Source organism: Marmota marmota, unplaced genomic scaffold, assembly GCF_001458135.2.
Source record: "Marmota marmota marmota unplaced genomic scaffold, marMar, whole genome shotgun sequence".
Taxonomy (NCBI): domain Eukaryota; kingdom Metazoa; phylum Chordata; class Mammalia; order Rodentia; family Sciuridae; genus Marmota; species Marmota marmota.
In genome coordinates, this window is record NW_026000005.1 from 41,190,194 (window position 1) to 41,213,418 (window position 23,225).

Consider the following 23,225-nt stretch of genomic DNA (forward strand, 5'->3'; position numbering starts at 1 on the left):
ATTGAACATGTGAATATATATATTTATGTTCAGTGTGAGATGTGTGTGTGTGTGTGTGTAAGCCCATGAGTGTACTCCATGTCTGTGTGGAGTATGTGTGCCTGAGTATAGCGTGTGGTTGTGTCTGAATATGTATGAGAGTGTGAGAGTGTGATTGTGCATGAGGGTGTATTTTATTTGAATGTGTACATGTGTGGTGGTGTAAGTTTATGTAGTGTGCATTTATGTAGAATGTGAGCATGTTAGCTTATGTGTTTTTATGTGTGATTGTGTGCAATGCGTGTGTGTGCATGCATATGCATTTTAGGAAAGCATGGGTTCTGACATTGTGAAAGAGGAACAAAGTCATGTGAATCTAACAAGATTAATGGACAAAAAATAATGGGAAAACTGTGTTCCAGATATATCATAGAGTAAAATTAACTACTCATCATTTTTTTCCCTTTTTCGGAACCCAGGGGCACTCAACCACTTAGTCACATCCCTGGCCCTTGTTTTTAAACATTTATTTAGAAAAGGTCTTGCTGAGTTGCTTAGGGCCTCGCTATATTGCTGAAGCTGGCATTGAATTCATGATCTTCCCGCCTCAGCCTCCCGAGCAGCTAGGATTACAGATGTAAGCCACCGCGCCCGGCCCAATAAACACTTACATTAAAACAGCCATAGACGGAATCCCTGGGCCACTGTATGGGTAGTTTGAAAGGGCTGTGGCAACCAATCCAAACTATTCTAGACACAGAGAACCAGCAGATATATGAGGACAAATCAGGGTGTGGTTGTTTCCCAGGTGGAGTGTGATAGCGTCAACTGAGTTATTATTTAGAGTTCACATTTTGAATTTATTTTGAATTTTCTCTGTCAAGTTGTTGATTTTATATTCTTCAATCTGTTAGGAGATAAATAGTAAATAAACTTCTTTGAAAGTTTGGAAAAGTTTAAGAGCCCTGGTTAAACTGAGCTTTGGGGATTATTGCTGAATTTCAATTATCTGGGGATGATTTTGTTTCTTGTTTAGACAGGTAATTCACACATATGGTTTGTCACTTGCTTGTTGTCCAGAGAACATTACATTTTACAATCTAATCTACTGGAAATATTAGAGATTCTTTTATTTCTAATTGAAAATTTTTCTATATTATAGTGATTATGATAAAAATTATTGTACAAAACAAAGTGCCAAGTGTTCCTTGTTCTCATTTTCCCCCTACGTCACTCCACTGCATTCTTACTGTAAGTCCATCAGACGAGAGAGTAGAGAAACAGGACTCCACATTAAGCTTACAGTAAAACTGTAAACCTGTTGTCCCAAGATCACAGCTCTGTGGCTTAGTGAAATATAGTGAATACTTACTGAATTAAGTCACTTTCTTTTTTTAAATAAGTTTCAGAAGAGTGGGCTCAGGCTTCTGGGAACAGTAGGCATATGGCTACTGGGTTAGTGATGTCATAGAGCAAAGACTGACCCTCATGCCTAAGTTAGTGCTCATGAACAACATATAAGACTGGAAATTCACGCAGGTGGAGTTACAAAAACTGCCTCATCATGCCTTGAGTGCCTCCTGATGATGTCAGTCATAAAATGATGTTTTACAACTGTAGCTTAAACATTCTAAAAAAAATCATGTGATAAATTGGAAATATTAATTTATAATATCTAGGCACTTGCTGTAATTTGATACCTTATTTCAAGTACATAAGGCTTGCAAAAGGTATACATGTATAGTATATGCCTAGAACATGCCACTGATTTCACTTGTAGTTTGTTTATACTGGAGCATTTGACTGAAAAAGCAAAAGGCCTCCATCACGTTTCAGCTTTAAAAACAGTGGTAGTGTTGCACTTATTTTAGATTTCTTTAATGTCTTTTTACTGAAGCAAAAATGAATTGATCAAATAAGAAGTATAAAGATCATATTTGTTAAGGGTATTAATATGGTTACAAAGAATTTCTTTTCTGAGAAATAGATGTTTTCAGACAACTAGAAAATGCCTTGGCCACAACAGACTTCCTGTTCTTTTTTATAAAACTTCTGGTCGACAATTAGTATAGTTCAAGAGCATAAAACAGATCTGAGGCTGCACTGGCTATCAGCCGAGCTCCCGTACTGGTGGTTAAGAGTTTCATAAGGAGCTAATTGTCCACAGATCAGGCGTCTGGAAAGGATGCATGCAGGCTGGTGTTTGCAATGTCACGTCCAGGATGCTCAGACCCCTTCAACTGCAGCCCTGTCACTTTCTGGTTCCTTCTACCCTACTGTGGGTAATCCTTGTGGTTTTGTCGTAGCCACCATCCATTCTGCTGGCTAAAGTGACCAGGGAAGACTTCATTCCAAACACAGAGGAGATATTTCTCAGTTGGCCAAAAGCCACTGTCAAAGATTAAAACAGGCTGCTTTTCCTATCCTGGGGCTGAGAAAGCTTCCTCTGACATTAATGCAGGTTCCATTTGCTCATGAAGGAGGACAGAAATGATGTGTTCAAGGCAATCGATCAGTCCTAGCAAGAGAAGTCAACAGCTTCTCAATGGAAACTGTAACTCCCAGTTCATGATGAATTCTGGCCTAAGCAAGTGTTTTAAAAGTGAACTTCATCCAAATTTACATGATTACTGACACTGATATTGCCTTTTATTCTATTAGAGAAGACACCTATAATAATTGCTTAAATAACATTTTTTGCCACATTTAGAAAAGTGTTAATGTGATTTTTATCTTACTTATTTTTAAATAAACGAGAATGTCTCTTTAGTACCTTCACTGTGCTTTACAGGGAAGGCCACTCTTGGTTTGCTGAAAACTATGGAAAATGCACAATTGACAAGCAATTATACATACTGAATAATTGTCATTGTCATGATCCAGCCAAGTCAAAAATGGGGACTTTTTTTTTTTAATAAAAACTCTGGTTGACATTTAGTATAGCATCACAGTATTTAAGTATGTGAGTAAGGAAGAGGTTCAAGGAGTTACACTCTTGTACTGACCAATTACTAAACAATTCTTATCAGTTTTTGTTTTTTGTGACTCATTTTCTAGGTTTCAAAATATGCCTCACCACCTCTAAGGGGGTAAGTACAAAAACATTCTTTATTTGAAAAAAAATTAATTATTGTTTTAATTTAACCAAGTTATGGATTATAATGTGATAATTTGATACATATACACAGTGCGTAGTGATCAAATCAGGGTAATTAACATTTTCATCTCCTTAAACAAATTTGATTTTGATTGACACATAATAATCTTACATTCTACATATGAAACAATGTGAGCGTTAGCAGGAGCAAAGTGCCCAACAACATAAAGATATGCATTGTACCAGGAGGGTCTCTTGGCCAGGACTCAAAGGGTACAGTCTGAGCTCACTGCTCAGGAGGGCCCTATGAAGAAACCTGTTTGGCTTAGGGCCTACAGATGTGGCCCCAGGAAGAGCACCTTATTTTTCTATGAAGCTGAAAGCATTCTGTGTCTGTGTCCAAGACAGGACACAGACCACCACAGCCTGCCCTCCATACCTCTCTCAATATGGCTGCCCTTCACGCCTCTCTGCATATGGCTGGCATGTGTGAGGCCCTGGGTTCGATCCTCAGCACCACATATAAATAAGTAAATATGGATCCTGTAATTGTCATTTGCTTCTTCCACGCTGGCCACCAGCCTTCAGAGAGCCTCTGCTCAGACTCTTCCACTTCTCAGAAACTTGTTTTTCTTCCTTATTCTTTCCATATCTTATTTTCTTTTTCATTTTTTATTCTTACCAGCAATGGATTACAAGTTTTCTTTTTCTTATTTTAGTTGTTGTTGACCTTTATTTTATTTATTTGTTTATATTGGTGCTGAGAATTGACCCCAGTGCCTCACACATGCTAGGTAAGTGCTCTACCACTGAGCCACAACCCAGGCCCTAGTATCTTATTTTCATATAGCTCATCCCACACACATTTCTCTTCTTGGAACTCTATCATTTATTACTTACATCATATGTGAAGTCTAGAGTTCAACTTTAGATTCATTTTTAAATAAGAGCATTGTTGAGATGTAATTGATAGATGCCATAAAATTCACCCTTTTACAGTGTAGAATTTAGTAGTTTTGAGTATATTCAGAATTGTGCAAACATCTTCACTATTTAATTTTTTAAATATTTTTTTAGTTGTCAATGGACCTTTATTTTATTTATCTATTTGCGTATTTATTTACTTAATTATTTATATGTGGTGCTGAGGATCGAACCCAGGGCCTCACACATGCCAGGCAAGTGCTCCACCACTGAGCCACAACCCCAGCCCCATTTTTACCACCTCCCAAAGAAACCTCATATTCCACCAGCAGTTTGCTCCATGCCTTCCCTTTCCCTATTCCCTGGAAACCACTAATCTGCTTTCTGTCTCTATAGATTTGTCTGTTCTGGAAATTTTATACATAAGGAATCATAACATATGTGGTCTTTTGTAACTGGATTCCTTTACTCAGCATAATGCATTCAAGGTTCCTACAAGTAGTAACATGTATAAGTATTTCATTCTTGATGATGGAGGAATAATATTATTCCCTTGTATGGATATGCCACATTATGTTTATCCATTCATCAGTTGATGGACATTTGGGCTGTTTCCATTTGGGGCTCTGAGTCTCTGAATATTCATGTACAAGGCTTTCTGTGGATGTACGTTCCTAGGACAATCAAACACAGGGCAGAGTATCTGCATATTCTCACTGAAATAAAGTTAACAGCTAAAATTGCTTAACTATACTAGTAATTTTCTAATGATCTTCACTGTGGGCTTCAGGGAGTTAATATTTCCCTCAAGTTGGGCACCTTATTTTTCTATGAAGCTGAAAGCATACTGTTTAGACAGAAAAGAAAGTCAAAAGTCCAGGTGCTTATGTTTGATTTCTGTCCTCAAAGTTGCTGTATATCTTTGGTCGAGAGTCCTCCCTAATTTTAGCTTTATTAGCTTGTAAATGAGAGGAATATTATAACTTGGAATCTAATTCAACAGAGACTATTACTTAGCTTTCAAATTGCAATTAAAGTGTTCTTGCAGGAACATTATGAACCATTTAAAGCACGCTCTTCAGGCCTAGAAGCCACAGATTAAAAAGAAGTTGAGATTCCTATAAAATGTTAAGTATGTCTCAGAAGAAAACAATGAAAACTCATGACCTTTCTGCTTTGCAATTTAAAACATATTAATGTCTTTCTGTTTCCTCTCCTAGAATGACCCATGTGGTTAAATCTGGAAGTCCCCAAATATCAGTCGCTTTTTATAGCTAAAAATATACCATGAGAAGAGCAAGCCATTGGTATATTATGAAATCTGTTATTCATTCAGTTTTAGTAGTAAGCAAATGACAATTGCAGGATCCATTGGGGAGCCCTAGAGCCCTGAATCTGGACTCCTGATGTGAAGGTGGGTTTTGAGGAGATACTGTAACTCTCTTGACAGCTTATTCCAGTCAAGTGGCATAGAAATGGCACTGTCCAGTGTTACAACTTCAACTGTCCAAGTATAAGCCCTATTCTTGTTCATATTGCTGTTCCTGATATATTCACTTAGCTCACGCCCATGAAGCTTAGTCGAAAGAGAGGAATTTTATCAGTATGGAAGGTACTGAAAAACAATACAGGTGTGCAATAGTCCCAGCTTTCAAACCTCTGATCTTTCTTATTTATGGTTTTGTATGTCCCAGAAATGATTCGATAATGCTGACTTTCTGCTTCTTTTGCTCAGCAAGTAATGCAATTCAGCAAGACCCTATCTCTAAATAAAATATAAAAAAGGGCTGGGGAGGTGGCTCAGTGGTTAAATGCCCCTAAGTTCAATCCCCAGTACCAAAAAAGAAAGAAAGAAATGCATTTCTGGCTTTCTCATTGTGGTGCTATTTTGTATCAGTATCTCCTTAAAGTGAATCATTCAACAACATGATTCACTGTGTCCTTGAACTGCTTTAGCTCTTGAATTCCTTACTCTCCTCAACAACTTCACTGAGTCACACTTTGATGACTAAGTGCCTAAGTGCTTTTTTTTTTGGTCTAAGTTTCAATTACCACCTACTCAAAAAGAAAGATGAGAAGGACAAGCGTAACAACTACAATGACTGAAGTAGTACTGAATGGATTAATAAATGCATATGTACTACTTATTTCTAGAGAATCATTATGATGGAGGTGGTGCAAGTTCATACTGCCTGATCCCAGAGTGCACATGCCAAAGAACTTCTACCCAGTGTGCCAAGACAAAGGAAAAATGTTTCTACTTCAGTCACTTAACCTAAAGAATATTGTAACCCAATATTCAACAATCTCTACTGAATACCCACGAACCAGACAGTGTGTTGGGTCCTTGGTGTACAGACATGAACTGATTTCTTCCTTGCCTAGTTACAGAAAGCAAGTGAACAGATAGCAAGTGAGCAAGTACACTGAAGTGTAGAACCAGGAAGCTGAATGTCAGCTATGTGCAGGAACAGTGCTCGATGGAAGAAGATGGAAGAGGGGATCATAGTGGTCTCAGAGCTGATTTTTAAGACACAGTGTTGAATTGTGTCAAGAGGTGAGTAACACATTAACAATCGTTTTCTCATCATGAAACAAAGCCAATTACTTTATTCTCTTCATTTTCAAGAGTATTATTTTGGAATGACTTTTTGGTCCTCAAGATACTCAAAGAATCAAAGTTATGTTTGAAAATAATGACCTATGTTTATGAAAGGCAATTAATGAAAAAAATACGAATTTTCTGCCTGCTCCAAGACAAGTGCTGCTGCAAAGATGATGGTTATGTTTAAGGTTAGGGATGGGGTTAGAGTTAGTTACTCGACATCTCACAATGGTCAAGACAAGATGTCCCTGTCCTGCTGAAGTTACAATCTCGTGGTGAGAAACAAGTAACAGAGGAGTGAACCAGCAAATAAAGACCTTCAGAGTAGTCACAAGTGCTACAAAGAGAATCAAGCTTGGTGATGTGATGGAGTAACTCAGGGCAAGTGGGGCTATGCAGGCCAGTATGTGGAATGCTTCTTTGAAGAGGTGCCATTTGGGCTGAGTGGACCCAGCCATGTAGGGAGTATACAGATTTTACAGGGCAGATGAGCTTGGCAAGGGTAGAGAACAGAAAGAATTCCAGGTATTCTGTTCCTCCCCAGGGGCACTGCTAGGCAAGAGGGGCTCATAGTTCATCAGGGAGTTGGATAACAGAGACCACCACAGAAGCTGGATTTGACTCCTAGGGCAACGGGGAGCCACTGGAATGATTTAAGCAGAGGCATGACATTATCTGACGTGTGTTTCTTAAGGTTCCTTTGAGTACTGGGTATGAATGAATCAAAGTAAGACAAGGTTTAGAGAAAGCAGGAAGACAAGGCAGAAGAGAGTGAGGGGAGCTTGGGTTGGCAGAGGGAGCAGGAACACACTTCTAATGTCTGTGCTCAAAATGTAAGCACAGAATAGTGCCTTGGTAAAAGAATAATCTCCTTTTTGGTGTAACATGTGCCATATGCATTTCTTGGCATTTCTCAAGCATAGCATTTCATCAACTTTATCTTTCATCCATAGTAGGGCACAGGCTCCCAAAGCATGGAACTCCTGCTTTTCCTGTCAGCCCCTCTCTTCTAGGAAGTGCTGGTTCCATATTCAGAACCTCATGGGTGCTGAATAAATATTGATTAAACAAACTGAGTGATGAATCATGGCGCTGCAAGTGTGGGTGCTTGGAAACGTGGAAGCAGAAGTGAGCTGGAGTCTCCAATCCACAAGGCAGAAATCGGTGTTTGGATGGATGTGGGATTGGGAAGCACTGTCCCCTCCCAGCATTCAACGCCATGGGGTTTGTATGGTCATTTGGTCGTCACCTCCCACTGGCTAAGTAGAGAACGAATCCCAGAGAATCCCTGCCCATTGCTCAAGGAAAAGTCCAGGAAATGATGCATTTTCCAGGAGCATGGAAACTTGCTCTTGGTGACCAACACCCCTAAAATGCAATCTAGGCTGTGGATGGAGCAGGTAATGCCAGAGGGAACTTAAGAGAAGTGGCTACACTTCACAAAGAGCGTGAGGGAAGAATTCCAAAATAAATGCAGTTGTACTGCATAACATGGACGGGCCATCTTTTTCTGCAAAAAGGTCAGAGAATAAATCTTTTAGGGCTGTGTGTCTCTGCTAAAGATACTGTAACCCTGTCACAGCAAAGCCTTTACATCACGAACGCAGCCACTAACAACTGGTAAATATCGGGGCATCCATATTCAAATAAAACATTGCTTATGGATATGTGAATTTCATGATTATTTTCACATGTAACAAAATATTGTTTTTTTTTTTCATTCAATTATTTAAAAACATAAAGATGATTCTGAGCTGACAAGACATGCAAAAATAGCCAGCAGGCTACATACTGTTCTCAGATTACCAAAATGTACTTTGTAGGGCAAGAAAGAGGGAGAACAATATATTTAAATATTATTAAAAATAGCAATTTTGTGCAAATATTCCAACTCTCTCCTTAGTTTCTCAATTGCTTAATGTAAATGACAATTTAGCCACTTGTAGAATATGACTTTTTTTGATAGTAAGGATTGAGTAGCATCAAATATCTCTTCTCTTGGGCATCTACTGACGAGGAGCTAATCTCCCAGATGGACTCAGGGCTTCCCCTCTGCCCTGTTGTACGTTCCCCACACAGACCAAATGATCTGTTGATAATACACACAAGGCCATTTGTTCTCCTTCTTGAAACACTCTGGTGGCTTGCCACTTGCATTTAGAGTAAGACATAAATGCCTGATCTTTTTCTTGCCCCACCTTGTTTCTGACTACTCTCAGATGTCCAGCAATCTTGATCCTCCATCTGAGAACTCTCTGGTCCATGGCACCAGCCATTTCCTTAGCCTGAGACAGTCCTTCCCAGTGTTTAGCATGGGGGGGTCCTCCTGGAGAATATGGCTCTGCTCAGTTGTCACCTCATCAGAGGGGCTGTCCTTGGCACACTCAGTCCAATGTAGCTTTTCTCCAAGTCAGTTTCCATCATTCAGCCCTGGTTTATTCTAGAACTTTATCTGAATTATCTTGTTAATTAATCTTTTTACTTATTTTCCTGACTCCTCCCAGCAAAAGGTAAGCGCTCTTAGGGCAAGTCAATTTTTTTTTTGCATTCCTAGAATGATGCCCAACATTCAGTATTATACATTTAATATTTGTTGAATGAATGAAGACAAGAATCAGAGGTGGCTTCTAGAATGGCAGTTTTTGGAGTTGTGCTAGTATTTTACTCAAGTGTGGAGTGAGAGTGACTACGCAGGATGGGATGGCATGGGCTGATGGGTAAGACTGACCCTGAGAAAGGACCAAGGTCTAGTTCTTGAGAGGTCACGGGCTATACTAAGCTCTCTGCGCTTCACCATGAAGTCAATGGGGAGTTACAGAAAGGTTTAAGCAGGCACACAATAAAATAGGTCAGCATATTGATTGGAATATTTGCATTGGGAAAATAGGTATGTTATTATATCCTGTTTACACCATTAAGGGTATCAAAGGTCAAAGAGTAATCAGAGACAATCCCTAACTTGAATGAGTGTGGAAAGATGCCAAAAATGAATTCAAGTTCAGTGCAAATGTTTCATCCATCTATACTTGGCTGTTCTCTTTTGCAGCTGGGAGTCTTGAAAAGATGCCCCTAGTTTCACAATTTTCGGTGTTATTTTACAGAAAAGAAGCTTTTTGGTAGGTCTACCTTAAGTCTGAAAAACGAAAATGAGGATGTGGAATTAAAAAAAAAAAAAAAGGGTGGTTCAACTTTATGTTTGCAGTTCAAGCCCCAGTAGCCTGATCCAACCACAGAACTGAGATTTCTGCTTGAGATATAACTTTCTCAAAATATGCCAACATGAGGAGGAAGCCATTTAAAAATTTTAAAAACAGACTGGAAGAATCCTTTTTCTTATATGCAAATCTCCTTTCTTTCTTCCATTATTCTTCATACTTGGAACAGAAGTGCTAACTTCTATATACTTTCTTTTTCATGAATACATGGAGGAACCTGAAAAAATTAACCCTTTAGAAGCAAGAAACCAGATCTGCCCCAAAGGTCAGAGATGCAACTGAATTTTGAGTTTGAGTAAAGTGTGGGAACTGAGGTCTACACTCACCAACAGAGGTTTCCACAGACAATACCTGTTTTGCAGTGTTACCCTTGAGCTGTCTCTGCACCAGCTCTAAGATGCTGAAATTTCCTTTAGAAAATAAAGGAAAGATTACCAACCACCCATGGGAATCTTTGCATACTTAGATCTTTATAAATAATTTTAAAAAGCTTAAAGTAACCACAAACATCAGTTTTGAATGTCTGGGACAAAAGGGTGCTCATCATCCATAATTTTACTCTTTATCTCCAATGTTACTTTCCTTTTCATTCATTCTCTCTGTTAGCTTCTTGAGCATTCTGTACATAGTTATGCATGTCCTAAAGGGGCATATCTCAGACCATCTTCTCTGAAGATGTTCTTGCCTACCTTGCTTCGCCTCTAAGCCTCAGCATCTCCTTATTAAAGGCCAACCAAGATGAAAAGTGATTTTTTTAAGAATTTCATCTTTTGTGTCAATACATTCCTGTCTTTGACACTGGCTGGCTTCAGTTGCTTGGGAGCTTTTAGAAATGTGAGGGAGAAAGAGCACTACACATACAGGGAAGGCAGTGAGTAGCAGCTGGACTGGATGGAGGGAGGTAGCACCTTGTGCTGCTCCTGGCCCCTGTTGTCCCTGCCTGGCTAAGCCTCCACTCTCCTGTCTAGAGAAGGCCCTCAGGTACATTCTATGGCCAGATGAGGACTGGTCTTGTAGCAATGCAATGTAGGTTGGCCACAGGAAGAGGAAACTCTGAATCTATGGGGAAATGTGAGACCCAATGTATAGGACCCTCCTAAATTGAGGGGACTTACTGAGAAGTCGTCACTGGGGAAGAATAAGAGATCTTGAAGAGGGTCATTCCGATAGGTCTTTTCAAGTTCTTCAATAACAGTTTCATAATCCAAAGGCTCCAGAAGCCTAGGTTTTTCCTGCTGTGAGAAAAGAAAATACCATGTTAACCACTCACACACATCACTTTGCTTCTTCCCCATGTGTCCTTTGATTTCATTTGTTAGTTGTCACAGAGGTTTTTGGTATCACACTTACAATGCAGTCACAGAGACTCCAGGATTTAGGATAAAGCCACATGATTATTATTTCCACATCTGAAATAATATGGGAAGATCCTGAAATACCTGACATCTCCTTCAGTAATTTGAGCTGTTGGCACTGATTCCCCAGAGCTCACAGGGGCCTGCCTGGCACATCCATAGCATAGATGTTTCTGTAAACTTGATCTTTGTCAACATGAAGAAAGGGCTTCTGTTGACCTGCTACAGTACTACGATGATCATCATCATTTTTGCTGAATTAGCTACTTCTTTGTATGTTCTCCTTGGGTCAATTTAAAAATGTTGGCATCTTGCTGGCAATCAAAGTATCACAGGTCGTCTTAGTTGTCACTGAAGCACAGATCCTGTGTCAGGATTAATTGCTTGGCTCTAAGCCTCTTTGTCTCCACTGAGAGAAGCCTGGTCAGACTCTAATAGAACTGAACAACACAACCATCATGGACACACTGTGGTGAAAACACGTCAGTCAGGAAAAATAGCCAATCATACTGCATTAACATCCTGAACCCAAGAAGAAAGGCACTCCCTTCAGAAAAGCCTCCCAGAGTGCTAACAAATAAATGCTAGAAGATGTTATTGCCTCACCATAAAACTGATGTTCTTCCTCCAAACTATATAACACACAGAGAGAAAAATGGACCCTTCCAAAATCAAAACAGAACAAAGCATTACAAATCCAAAAACCAAAGATACAACCTGAGAACCCAATCCCTTTAATGAAATCTTTATGCAAATTAAATGAACAAGGATAGTCCTTTGTGTGTGTGTGTGGGGGGGGTACACGAATGTTAGGGGTCACCAAGAAGTTTGGATACTAAAGCGATCTCATAAGTGGAAAAAAATATTTCTTTCTTTATCACATCAGTGATAACCACAGAAAACTCTCCACCCACCTCCTGGCCCCTGACGTGCCACTCATCCCTAAGCTGCAAAGCACATAGGTTTAGCTTGGAGGGAGGACGTCTTTAGAAAAATGTTGTCTGCTGCTAAACTCCCCAAACCTTTCATCAATGTTTTAAAAACTGCTAATGGACACCTCAAAGTAGCACTCAATATTTATTTTGATGATTTTCCAAATATAAAAGCAAAACAAAATAAAATAAAATGTGCACATTCTGCATTAAAAGAAAACCCACACATGCTTAGGCAAGCCCAGGGCAGGGCAAGGTGCTTATTCTCCCTGGAGGGGCCCTTCTAGTAAACCGGCTATATTTAGCAAATAAAATGCAGAAGTCTGTAGGACATCTGAAGAAAAGAAGCAATTCAATTGCCAACACAATCTGTTTAGTGAAAGTTCTGTGAAATATTGAGCATTTTGAAGTAGAAGATATTGAATCACATGGCAAGACTTGGGTGATTTTTAAAGAGCCTTTCGAGAATCCCTACATTTTGACATTCCTATTTTATTTAGACTTATTTTAAGTTCCAATTCCTTGTTTCCCAGAAAAAAAAGTTAATTCCAAGGATCACAAATTGATGGCTTAAGAGGCAAATGCAGGCCCCCAGATGTTTGGTTGGGCATGAGCATTTATTTTGTTTGGCTTTATTTTATTTTAAATTGACTTTGAACGTCTTCAAGTAGTGGTGTTTCACTCCAGTTCAGCTGCAGGCCTCAGGAGCACTTATCCATTACCTCTGACCCTGCAGCATCCCATGTTTATATCACCAACAGCCCTTATGGGTCTTCAAGTTTAAAACACTTCAGTTATTCTGGAACCTCTTTTTCCCCCCCAAGATGAATGTGTATGCATGAAATATATCAAATGAAACAAAATGCATAGTAAAGTGCTCTCAGGAAGCTCTTATCTCACCACAGATTTGATGGGTCATTTATGTTCCTTTTCCTCATTTAAGTTTCTTTGGTTTAGGTGTACATTGCCCTCAATAAACAGCCCAGGTCATATCTTCCACCACTTTTCTTTTTCTCTCCCTTCTTCACACCAATGTGAGCAAGAGGATGTGGCTCTAATATATGTTGCAACTCATACATTTAAATAAATATGACATAAACATGTTTTGAGTGGCCTTCTACACTTCAGTACTCATTATCTTTTACCTAATTTTATCTCTCATTAGTCTCGAACTTGAGCATTAATTAAGAAAGGGGAGACCAGAAAGTCTTTCAAAGATGTCTCACTGGAACCCAAATTTTACCTAAATTTAATCCTATTCAAATTAGTGCAAGAGGCAAAGCAGAGCTTTCAAGTTCAAAGTTATTGACATAATCTCAGAGAAACTAAGTCCTAACTGTTCTTGATATTCCCCAAACAAGGCAAGTCCTGCAAACTACTGTGGGAGGGCATATTTGTATGTCTCCATTTCAGGCTATGACATATCAGCCAATTAATGAATAATATTTATTAGGCCTTTCTTATTTAGAATATTGCACCACAGTTATTTTGATGGGGGAATCACAAATCCATGATATCTGCATCATAAATCTTGGCCTGAGGCAGGGTAGATTAGTGAAATGCTATCTTCCCAGGGATTTTATTAATTGGTGTCAAGATACTCAATATATCAGAATTTGGAGGATAAGAAATTTAACAAGTCAACAGCACCTACAGCCTAGGATTTGACAAAGTTTGCCATGAAAGTTTTATACTTCTGGGATGCTGAGAATGCAGACTATTACACCAGTAGTTCTCTCTAGAGCAAGGGGGCTATCTTCTCAGGGACTCAGTCAAAGATACAGATGCATACAAGGATGGTGGGACCAGTTAATTTCTCAATCCTGATCCTTGCAGAGACATTGAGTGAAAATGGGAACTGAGCAGCATTGATTTACAGCTTTAACAAGGGTTGGGTTGTCCCTCCTGAATTTAGTGTGTGTGTTTCTTTTGGAAATGCACCAATTGGGATAAGGTATGTGCCAAGATTACCCTGAATTGGATTGGATTTTATAGTGCTTTTTACTCTTACTCTCTTTCTCTCAAATGAGTAATGAATTTCATTAGCTATTTTAAAGTTACTATGCATGGGAAAAGGCACCCACCAGGACCAGTTATTATGCAGCAGGGCGATGTTTCCCCACCGTAGTAATAGGCCCTATTCTTCTTATATAGTATTAAGAGATTTGTTTGATCTAGTTCCCCAAACCCTCAGCTCTTTTCCAAAGCAACTTCACAGCAGAAGAATGGGCCCCTGTCACCAAAACAAATGCTTTCTTCCCCTCATTCTACAACTTCTCGTGAACACCAACCCATTCTTAAGCCCTGGAGTGGGGAAGCTGCCATCTTGGTAGAGTCCAGACTGCCAAGACCATTTCAGCTAGTAGACTGTCTGTGCTTTAACTACAGATCCTGATCTTAAGCACACAGTGCTTCATCCCAAAGATCTGAATCAGTTTCATTATTACAGTTCAAAATCAATTAGGGGAAAAAAACCAATTGGGTGACACCAAAGAAAAGAAAATACATATTTGAAGCATGTGGCCCTAAAAATTTAATTATTAAATTACCAACATGGACCTTCCTCCAGAATAAGTCTAACTAAAAAGTAAACTAAACTACCTAGCCTAGTTGCCTAGGAGTATATCATATACTCAGGAACCAGAATTTCTGGGAGTCTAGAAAATTGCTACTATGGACTATGTAACATTTGGCATAGTAATTAAAATTCTTATGTCTTAATTTCTGCATCTGTAAAATGGCTTAGTAAGAGATTGTTTCACAGGATGAGTTGAGGTAGTAATTCTTAGAAAAGCACCAGGCCTCATATATTTACTTCGTAAGTATTAAATAAGTTAAGGTTATGAATTTTAAATTTTCACTAGTCATGAACTGAAAGGACCTGTGTTGTGAATTTAATACATGCAAAGAGCAAAGAGCAAGTAGGCATTCAATAAAAATGTATTGAGTAATTAAATATGTATCTTTGTATCCAGATCCAGTAATTTCTTTTTAGGGATCTATCTAAAAGAAATAATAAACATATATACATATTACATATGTATGTATATATATCTATATGCATATGTACAAATACATACTTGCATAATATTTACAAATATTTATATATTTGTATATGTGTATGTGTTTGTATATATATACATGTATATATATACATAAGTATGCATATATGTATATGCACATAAATATGTGTAAAACCATATATATTTATGTATAATCATATATATTTATGTATAATCTAAGATATGTGCAAGGATGACTTGGCAATATTATCTTTGTAACAAGGTGGAGAAACATGCTTACCTTCACCCAAGGGGATAAGAAAGGTGGACAGTCTGGTGGAGGCTATACCCAGTGAGTGAAGATATCTGAATTGCTTTTCAAGAAAAGTGGCTTATAATTTTCAGAAAACCATGTGTAATAGAGAAAGGCTTAAGGCAGCAGTGAGCTTTGGGAAGGACATTAAGCCTAGGATAAAGGTTGAAGTAAATAAATAAATAATTGTGTAGCACCTGTCATGAAATTGCTGAATCCTTCAATTCTTTGGTAAAGTTAGTGAACTCACAAAGTTTTGCAAGTGATTGGTTTTTTTGTTGTGGGGGTTGGGACCTAAAGAAGGTGGGGTCCATGATCAAGATAGCTACAAAAGGAGCCACAGGGAAATGGATTATCTTAGAAGAAAAGCTCAAGGAAATCTTGACAGTGGCTCTAGATTGACACACATGATGACATTAGAGTCTGAATCTAGAATACCTGTCTAGAACTCTAGGTGATAGTCACGTGGGAAGGGCATAGCCACCTAAAAAGGGAGAATAAGAAGTCATTGAGGGTAAGAAATGATTATGAAATTAAGGTACATCAACCCAATAAAATAAGATATGCCCTTTAAAACTGTGTTTTTGAAGTTCATGATGAAAAGCAAAATTGTATATGTATTATTGTTTAATAAAATGCAAATAAATATTGTACAACAGACTAACTGAACATGGTTTTGAAAATTACTGAAAATTAAAAAATCTAAGAGATATAGATCCAAATATTATTAGTTATTATGTTTGGATGGGACTGTAATATTTGGGATTTTACTATTTTGACTTTTCTGCATTCTCCACATTTTCTAATAGGAACATACTTTGGTGGAAAACGTAAACTTGATTTCTCAAAACTATCATGGCTTCATTGAAACACTGGGGAATTCTTTGATTTTAAAATTGTTTACCCCTTTGAAAATCCACCAGAGAGGGATCCTAGAAATATCACAGCAGGGCTTCATATAGAAATCCAACCACTAAAGTAACAGTTTCAAGTAATTAATTAAAAAAAAAAAAGATACACAAACTCTGGGGAAAGGAGACCAGGGAAAATAATTACAGACTAGGAATGAGGTTCTAGAAGCTCATGTCAGCAAAACGGAGAATCACAATTAACAATTTAATAGAGGAAGTATTTTTGGCTTGATAGGGAACCACTGACATCTAATGTATTAAGCTATATGTGATAGTCATTGTTGTGAAGAATTAGATGCAGAAACTCCAGGGAGAAATTCAGAATCTTTCCCTACCAGCTACGTGACTTGGGCAAGTCGTCCCGTCTTAGCTGATGTTGATTTGAGTGAGAATAAGGGCCATGGTGTCGTAAAGATGAAGAAAAACAACCGTGTGCAAGTGGTAAGTGAATTACAAAATACCAAACACGGATTTGTCTTTATTTGAAAATTATCCACATGGCTTTACACCAAAACTTTGAAGTTTATGACAAAAAGCAAAATTGTGTACATATTATTGTTTAATAAAAATGGGAATAAATACTGTACAACAGACTAACTGAAAATTATTGAAAATTTAAAAAGGTGAGAGCTATAGATCCAAATATTATTAGTTATTATGTTTGGATGGGACTGTGATTTTTAGGATTTTACTATTTTGACTTTTCTGCATTCTCCAATTTTCTATTAGGAACATAGTTTGCTTTCATCGTGTTGAAAAAAATGAATTGGATTTCTCAAAACTATGATAGCAAATCAAGGCAAAGCAAACCAAGCAATCCTACCAACTAAATTCTTCATGTTCCAGAGATAGCCCTATATGATTTTATATTTATTATCCAAATTTCCTTAACGGAAAACTCAGACAATGAATGATTTGAACAGAGGTTTAAAAAAGGTACTAATATAAGGAAAAGTACTAAAATAGGAAAGGAGCAGCTTATTCTCTGTATCTCCTAAGTCAAACCAGCTGCGGGGTCCCCCGGAGGAAAAAGGAAGTCAATCCACCTAACTATGTGCAGTAGCCCTGGAACATGACCCTGAAATTCTACCTTTTGTTTTCCTTGAGAAATAGCCTAGAAAATTCTTTTTGTGTATTTATAATTTCAGTTCAAAAGAGAAGGATTAAATTTAGAATGGGTTTGGTATTAATCTTGTTAGCTTTGCAAATAGAAATATCTAGAGGGCAATCCATGTTGTAGATGCTCGGAATTTCTTTCTCTAATGCAAACTTGTACAGATACAAAAGAGACTGTCAGTCCTGGGGAGCTGCTTGGCAAAGAGGCTGATGGAGTCAAGGAGAGAGAACAATCCTCAGAGCAAACCCCTCCTATTTGGGGGCTTCCTATTTGGGTTCTAAACTTTAGGTATAATTAGGGGAGTGAGCCTATTGGGGTCACTCCAATCCTATCGATCTGAATGAGTTATTTTTGATTCTCTATTTCAAAAATCTGGTCTTTTCAAGAAACACTATGAAAAGAACACCCTTTTCCCACTTTGAGAAGTTGTATGACCTTTCTGTGAGATGCAGTGCAAATCATGATATTATCTGAGACTCCCTTACTTTTCTTCAGTTGCTCCTGTCATTGCTAAATATCTGAATCTTTATTCTGCTTCGAATATTAGTAACAGAATGCCTTCTTCAGTGTTATACTATTAATCCTCGGTTAATGACACACACACAAACAATATTTACTTTAGCATCAATAAAGTAGGCTCTATAAGAGGACAACATGCCAATTATTTAAAATTTCTCTTCACATCTTGGCATACAGACAAGCAACTAGCTCACAGCGACGATCCACAGGGTCCTCAGAGAGACCCCCCAAAAAATCTCCAACCTTGAGACCTCCACAACAATTTAGAAGTAACACAACTGTTAACTAACTTCAGTGCTATCAAGATAATAGAATAAATTTATCAAGAGAAATAAAAGATCTAAATGATACATGAATTCTTTAGACCCTAATATAAGCCAGGACCCTTTGGTCTCAATGTAAATGGATGAGAAACAACTTCCACACCATTTGTGTTTAAAACAAATTGAGAAAATTGGAGAGAGTCCATGCAGCTGGATCCATGGCCACAGCTGTGGGCCTGTGGTCCTGTGACAGATTTAATTCAGCCTCTCATCAGAGGGAGTTCCACTGGACAATCTCTCAAATGCCTGAGCTTCAGAAAACAAGACTCGCTTTTCTTACCAAAAGGAAATGATTAAGTAAGGAATAAGCCATTGCCGGCTGACCCTTTAACCTTCTCTCTGTCTTGAATCACAGTGTCATAAGAACGGAAAAACACTAGCTAAATCAAGGTTAAGAACTGTACAGCTGGGCAAACTCAGATTAAGCTGAGTTTGGAAATGGTTTCCTTGGTAACAAAGACACACAGATTGCAGAAGAAATCAACCAGTAGTAACTCATTGTCCATTTCAGAGAAATAAAGCAAGTTAAACTTAGTGAAGTGTTAAGTCCTTTGCAATATAAGGGATGATCAGTTCATTATATTCAGTACACACACATTATGGTTAGAAAAATCATAATTATCTGTTTTGTTAACCCTTGATTTCATTAAGAAACCAAAACCAAAAGAGCCTTAGAGACTTTATCCATGATGTAAGATAGACTCTCAAACTGAATTAGGTCTTTTGCTGCCTTGTTTTTAGGGAAATAATCTAACCTTATTTATGTCTTAGGATCATGTCAAAATTCATACATTTTTGCACAATATATGAAAATAAAAATCAAAGTAGCTGCTTCTCTGTATAATATGGGTACTTGTAAAGAAGTAGAAAATATCCAAGAAGTTCTAAATCAAATTAAATTACATGTCTCATTTAGTTTTCTAGGAACACTTGAAAGATAATAAATATCATTAAAAATACATCACAACCCAATTACAAGGCTGCTTGACACCAAGGAAATTAATGCCTGAGAGCAAACTGCAGGGAACTTTAGATTAATTTATGTGAAGTCTGTGATGAAAGCTGCCACCCGCTTAAAACTCTGACACTATTTTAGTACTTTAGCACATAAACTGTCACCCACAGGTCAAGTGGTGTGTGTGTGTGTGTGTGTGTGTGTGCATGCGCATACGTATTTGTGTGTACATATATGTATGTATCACACACAAACAAATGTAAATAGTTTTGTCAACACGCATCTTATATTTTCAAAAAGTCTCACCATGATGATAGCCAGTTCTTTTATCCTCTTTCTTATCTGTGGCCACTTGGAAGTGAACATACAGAGTGGACACTTTTGGTTTTTCAGTGCAACACCCATCGTGCCTTCTTTTAGGACTAGCATCTTAATTTCCTTTTGAGGACTTCTCTCCCTATTCCCCAAGACCTGTCCTGATTATTAAAAAGGTCATGCTTTTCTATGGTCTAAGCATAAAGCCCAGCAAGATCCACTGGATCCTTCCTTCCAAAACACTGACTCTTGAGAGGAGAACTGGAACTTGTTCTTTTCTAAGTTTGCTAGTCCCACAGGACTGACCATTACCTCCAGCCACCAAAATGTGCCTGATTCCAACGTCCTGGCGGCTCCTACTCCAAGCCTAATTCTTTTCCAAGACTTTCTCTATGTCCTGCCTCCTGTTCTCTTCTCTGGACTGTCCTGGCTTTCTGGAGCAAGATTTTAATGCTTCCAACTAAAGATCCTAACACTTCATAAAACAAGGAGCAACACTTATAATAGAGGACTATCACTTCTTCAATTTATGTTTATTTAGATTTGAATGGTCTTAAAGGACCTCTTGCAGCCAATGACTGTTGCCTTTGCAGTGCAAGAATGTAGGTTTAATAAACTCACTCATTACTAATGCACCCTCATGTCATCTCACTCTGAAAATTTATACCAGGCATCGTGCATCCTGGGAATGAGGAACTTAGGTAACTTTGTGACTTTCCAAGGTGATACAAGAAGTGCAGCCCTAGTCTCTAATTTTCTATGAACAGTAACTCATTCAATTCATCACCCTCCTAGGACACCAGAACATCTGGAAGTCAAAACATGAGTTTATGACCACATTTGCTTTCTTTGCTGACAGTGTCATATGCTGTAATTTTGCTCTCTGTGGGCAATGCCTCACTGTGTTGGAAGTTCTGCTAGACCCCTGCAGCAAATGACAGAGCAGGCATCTGTAAGCCTTCCCAGCCTCAGATAACTTTCCTTCATTCTGCTGTTTTCATCTCAAGAGTCACACTTGCTGAATTTGTAATATGAAAATACATACATGTTTGCTTATAAAAGTGACATAGCCACACCAAAAATTTATTAATATAGTACCAATGGATCCCATAATTTTAAACAACATATCCCATAAATGCTGATAATATTTTTCTACTCTGGTCATTATAATCAATGTCAAGGACCATGATATGTATTTAATATCTCGTCTCACTAAGTAACCATATTAATCATGGAAGAGAACATCATTTCTGTTTTTCTTTTCTTTTTTATTAATAGATGAGAAAACTTAGATTCTGAGGACTTGAATGACTTGGCCAGCAAGCTGATGGAAGAACCATATTTTAAACCAACTCATCCTTAAACCTATGACGCACTTCACTCTACATTATCAGCAAAAATCTTGCCTTGCAGAAACAAGAAACAAAAAAGCATTAAAAACAAAAAATTGAAAAGTTAAAAAAAACCTTTTGAGAACCTAGGTGCCCTTCAACAGATGAATGGATAAAGAAAATGAAGTATATACACACAATGGAATACTACTCAGTCTTAAAGAAGAATGAAATTACAGCATTTTCTGGTAAATGGATGGCACTGGAGACCATCTTGCTAAGCAAAATAAGCCAATCCCCCCAAGCCAAAGACCAAATATTTTCTCTCATAGGTAGATACTAATTCAAGATGTGGGGAGGGGCTAGGGAGGAACAGAGTTACTTTGGATTAGGTAGAGGGAAGTGAAGGGAGGGGTGGGGAAGGAGTTAAGAAGGATAATAGAACAAACTTGACATTATTACCCTATGTATACATATATGACTACACAATTGGTGTGATTCTATATCATGTACCACCAGAAGAATGAGAAATTATACTCCATTTTTATATGATGTGTCCAAGTGCATTCTATTGTCATGTGTAACTAATCAGAACAAATTAAAAAGAAAAAAAAAACCTTTGGGGAAGATTCTGGAATAGACCAGTAGTTTGGGAAACTTCCTTCTCCCTTTGTTTCACAGTGAGGGCAGGCCAAGGATTGGCAAGAGGTTACTGAGCATCTCAGAAAAGAAAGTGGTAGAGACAGAGGACAAATAATGTTTATGGACAGGTAAGGAAGGTGAAGAAAAGGAATCTAAAAAGTGGATTTAGAAAGCACTTAGTGAATGCCAATAATGTTTGTGTCAGAATTGCCACCAGTTGAGAAAATCTTGAAAACCAAAAAGTCTTCCTGCCACCACCAGGAAGTAAAGAGTTGTTGGTGTCTGATCTCACTTCCTGTCCACTGTGACACCCGGTTCCCTAGCAGATAGTCCACACCCAGGCTCAGATGGTTGGTTCTCTCCTCGTTTCACTCCTCCCTCTACTGGCAGTCCACCTTGAGCAAAGTTAAGGTCGCTCTTGCTTCAACTACAGGCACCTCCCCCAGGTCCATATTGCAGCAAACTGGCTCCTGAGCTGACTGTTCCCTCACGTCAGGGCCCACATGCAGAGTCCTGTATGTGTGTTCACCTGGATTCTGAGGCTGGATCAAGTGTCAATGTGTGATTCTCCATTTCCTCCACCTCTCCATTTATAAATTTCATTCCTGATACCTGTGTGTTTCAACCTCAATTCACTCTCTTCTTTCTGAAACCATCACCTGGGACCTCTTATCCCATCCTGTGCTTCTTTTCTATCAACTAGCTACCAACAAAATGTTTACAGATCAGATAGTGACAATAAAGAAGCTCACTTGACCAGCAGACTATCTTCATATTAAGATACAAAAGTAAAAGATAAAAAACTTACTTGAAAGACAATAGTATGGTATAATACAGAATAATGTATGTGGGAGATATGTCAAAACCATTTGGATGAGATCCTCTGTCTACAGTTTTCAATTTCCTATTAAAGTGATAATAGGTTATTATTAAAAGAAAACACATTTTCATACATATCCAAAGTTTCCTAAATACTTTGAAATCTTGATGATTAATGATCCATTACCCAAGTAACAACTTAAAAACAACAAATCACATTAATTTTGGAAATTTCAGCATTTTTTTCTGACTGTACAGATAACTGATATAACTCAACTCAATTATATATTTAATCTTTGCAAATTAGGACATGAAATGTAGAAAGGAAATTGTCTTTTACTAACATCCTATGCACCAGAGATCATGTCACATAATTTTGGTAAAAAATAATAAAAGTAGGCAGTTAAAAACAAAGCCATCAACTACAGAACACTGCACACATTTTCAAAGATTAAGGGAAGTAGTTCACTTGATGATCCAAATAAGTTTCATTTTCCTTAAACGGTTCTCTTAACACAATGGTACTTTCTAACCTGAATGTTGTCTGTGATAAATGGATTAAAATATGTGATGGTGTTTCTTATTCAATACATTGGAAAATTGGACTAATAAAAGAAACCCTCAAATAAATTAAATATTTCAGTAGAGTAAACTCCACAGCTTCAAAGACCACTTGAAAAAAGCAGAATCCACAAATTTGTCAAACTGGATCAGGAGGGTATAAGATTTAGGTGGCACAGTTGTTAGGAAGTCAGAGTTCTGGATAAGCATTCTCGATTGCTACAAAATCAAATAACTTCTAAGTTGGCCTTAGAGCAAGCAATAATAGTTCAAAATCCACATGCTCATTAGAAAAACAGATACTCTAGGA

General features: G+C 37.9%; 1 protein-coding gene across 11 annotated transcripts in view; it reads right to left on the reverse strand.

Annotated features, from left to right (window-relative positions):
* The window catches only part of Dock10 (dedicator of cytokinesis 10), a 181,351-nt gene that overhangs the window by 119,526 nt on the left and 38,600 nt on the right, over nucleotides 1–23,225 (reverse strand). For all 11 annotated transcript variants that reach the window (XM_048808623.1, XM_048808618.1, XM_048808620.1 and 8 more), the window contains exon 2: nucleotides 10,936–11,055. In XM_048808623.1, coding sequence (XP_048664580.1) covers nucleotides 10,936–11,055 — 120 coding nt within the window. The remainder of the gene's footprint in view (nucleotides 1–10,935; nucleotides 11,056–23,225) is intronic.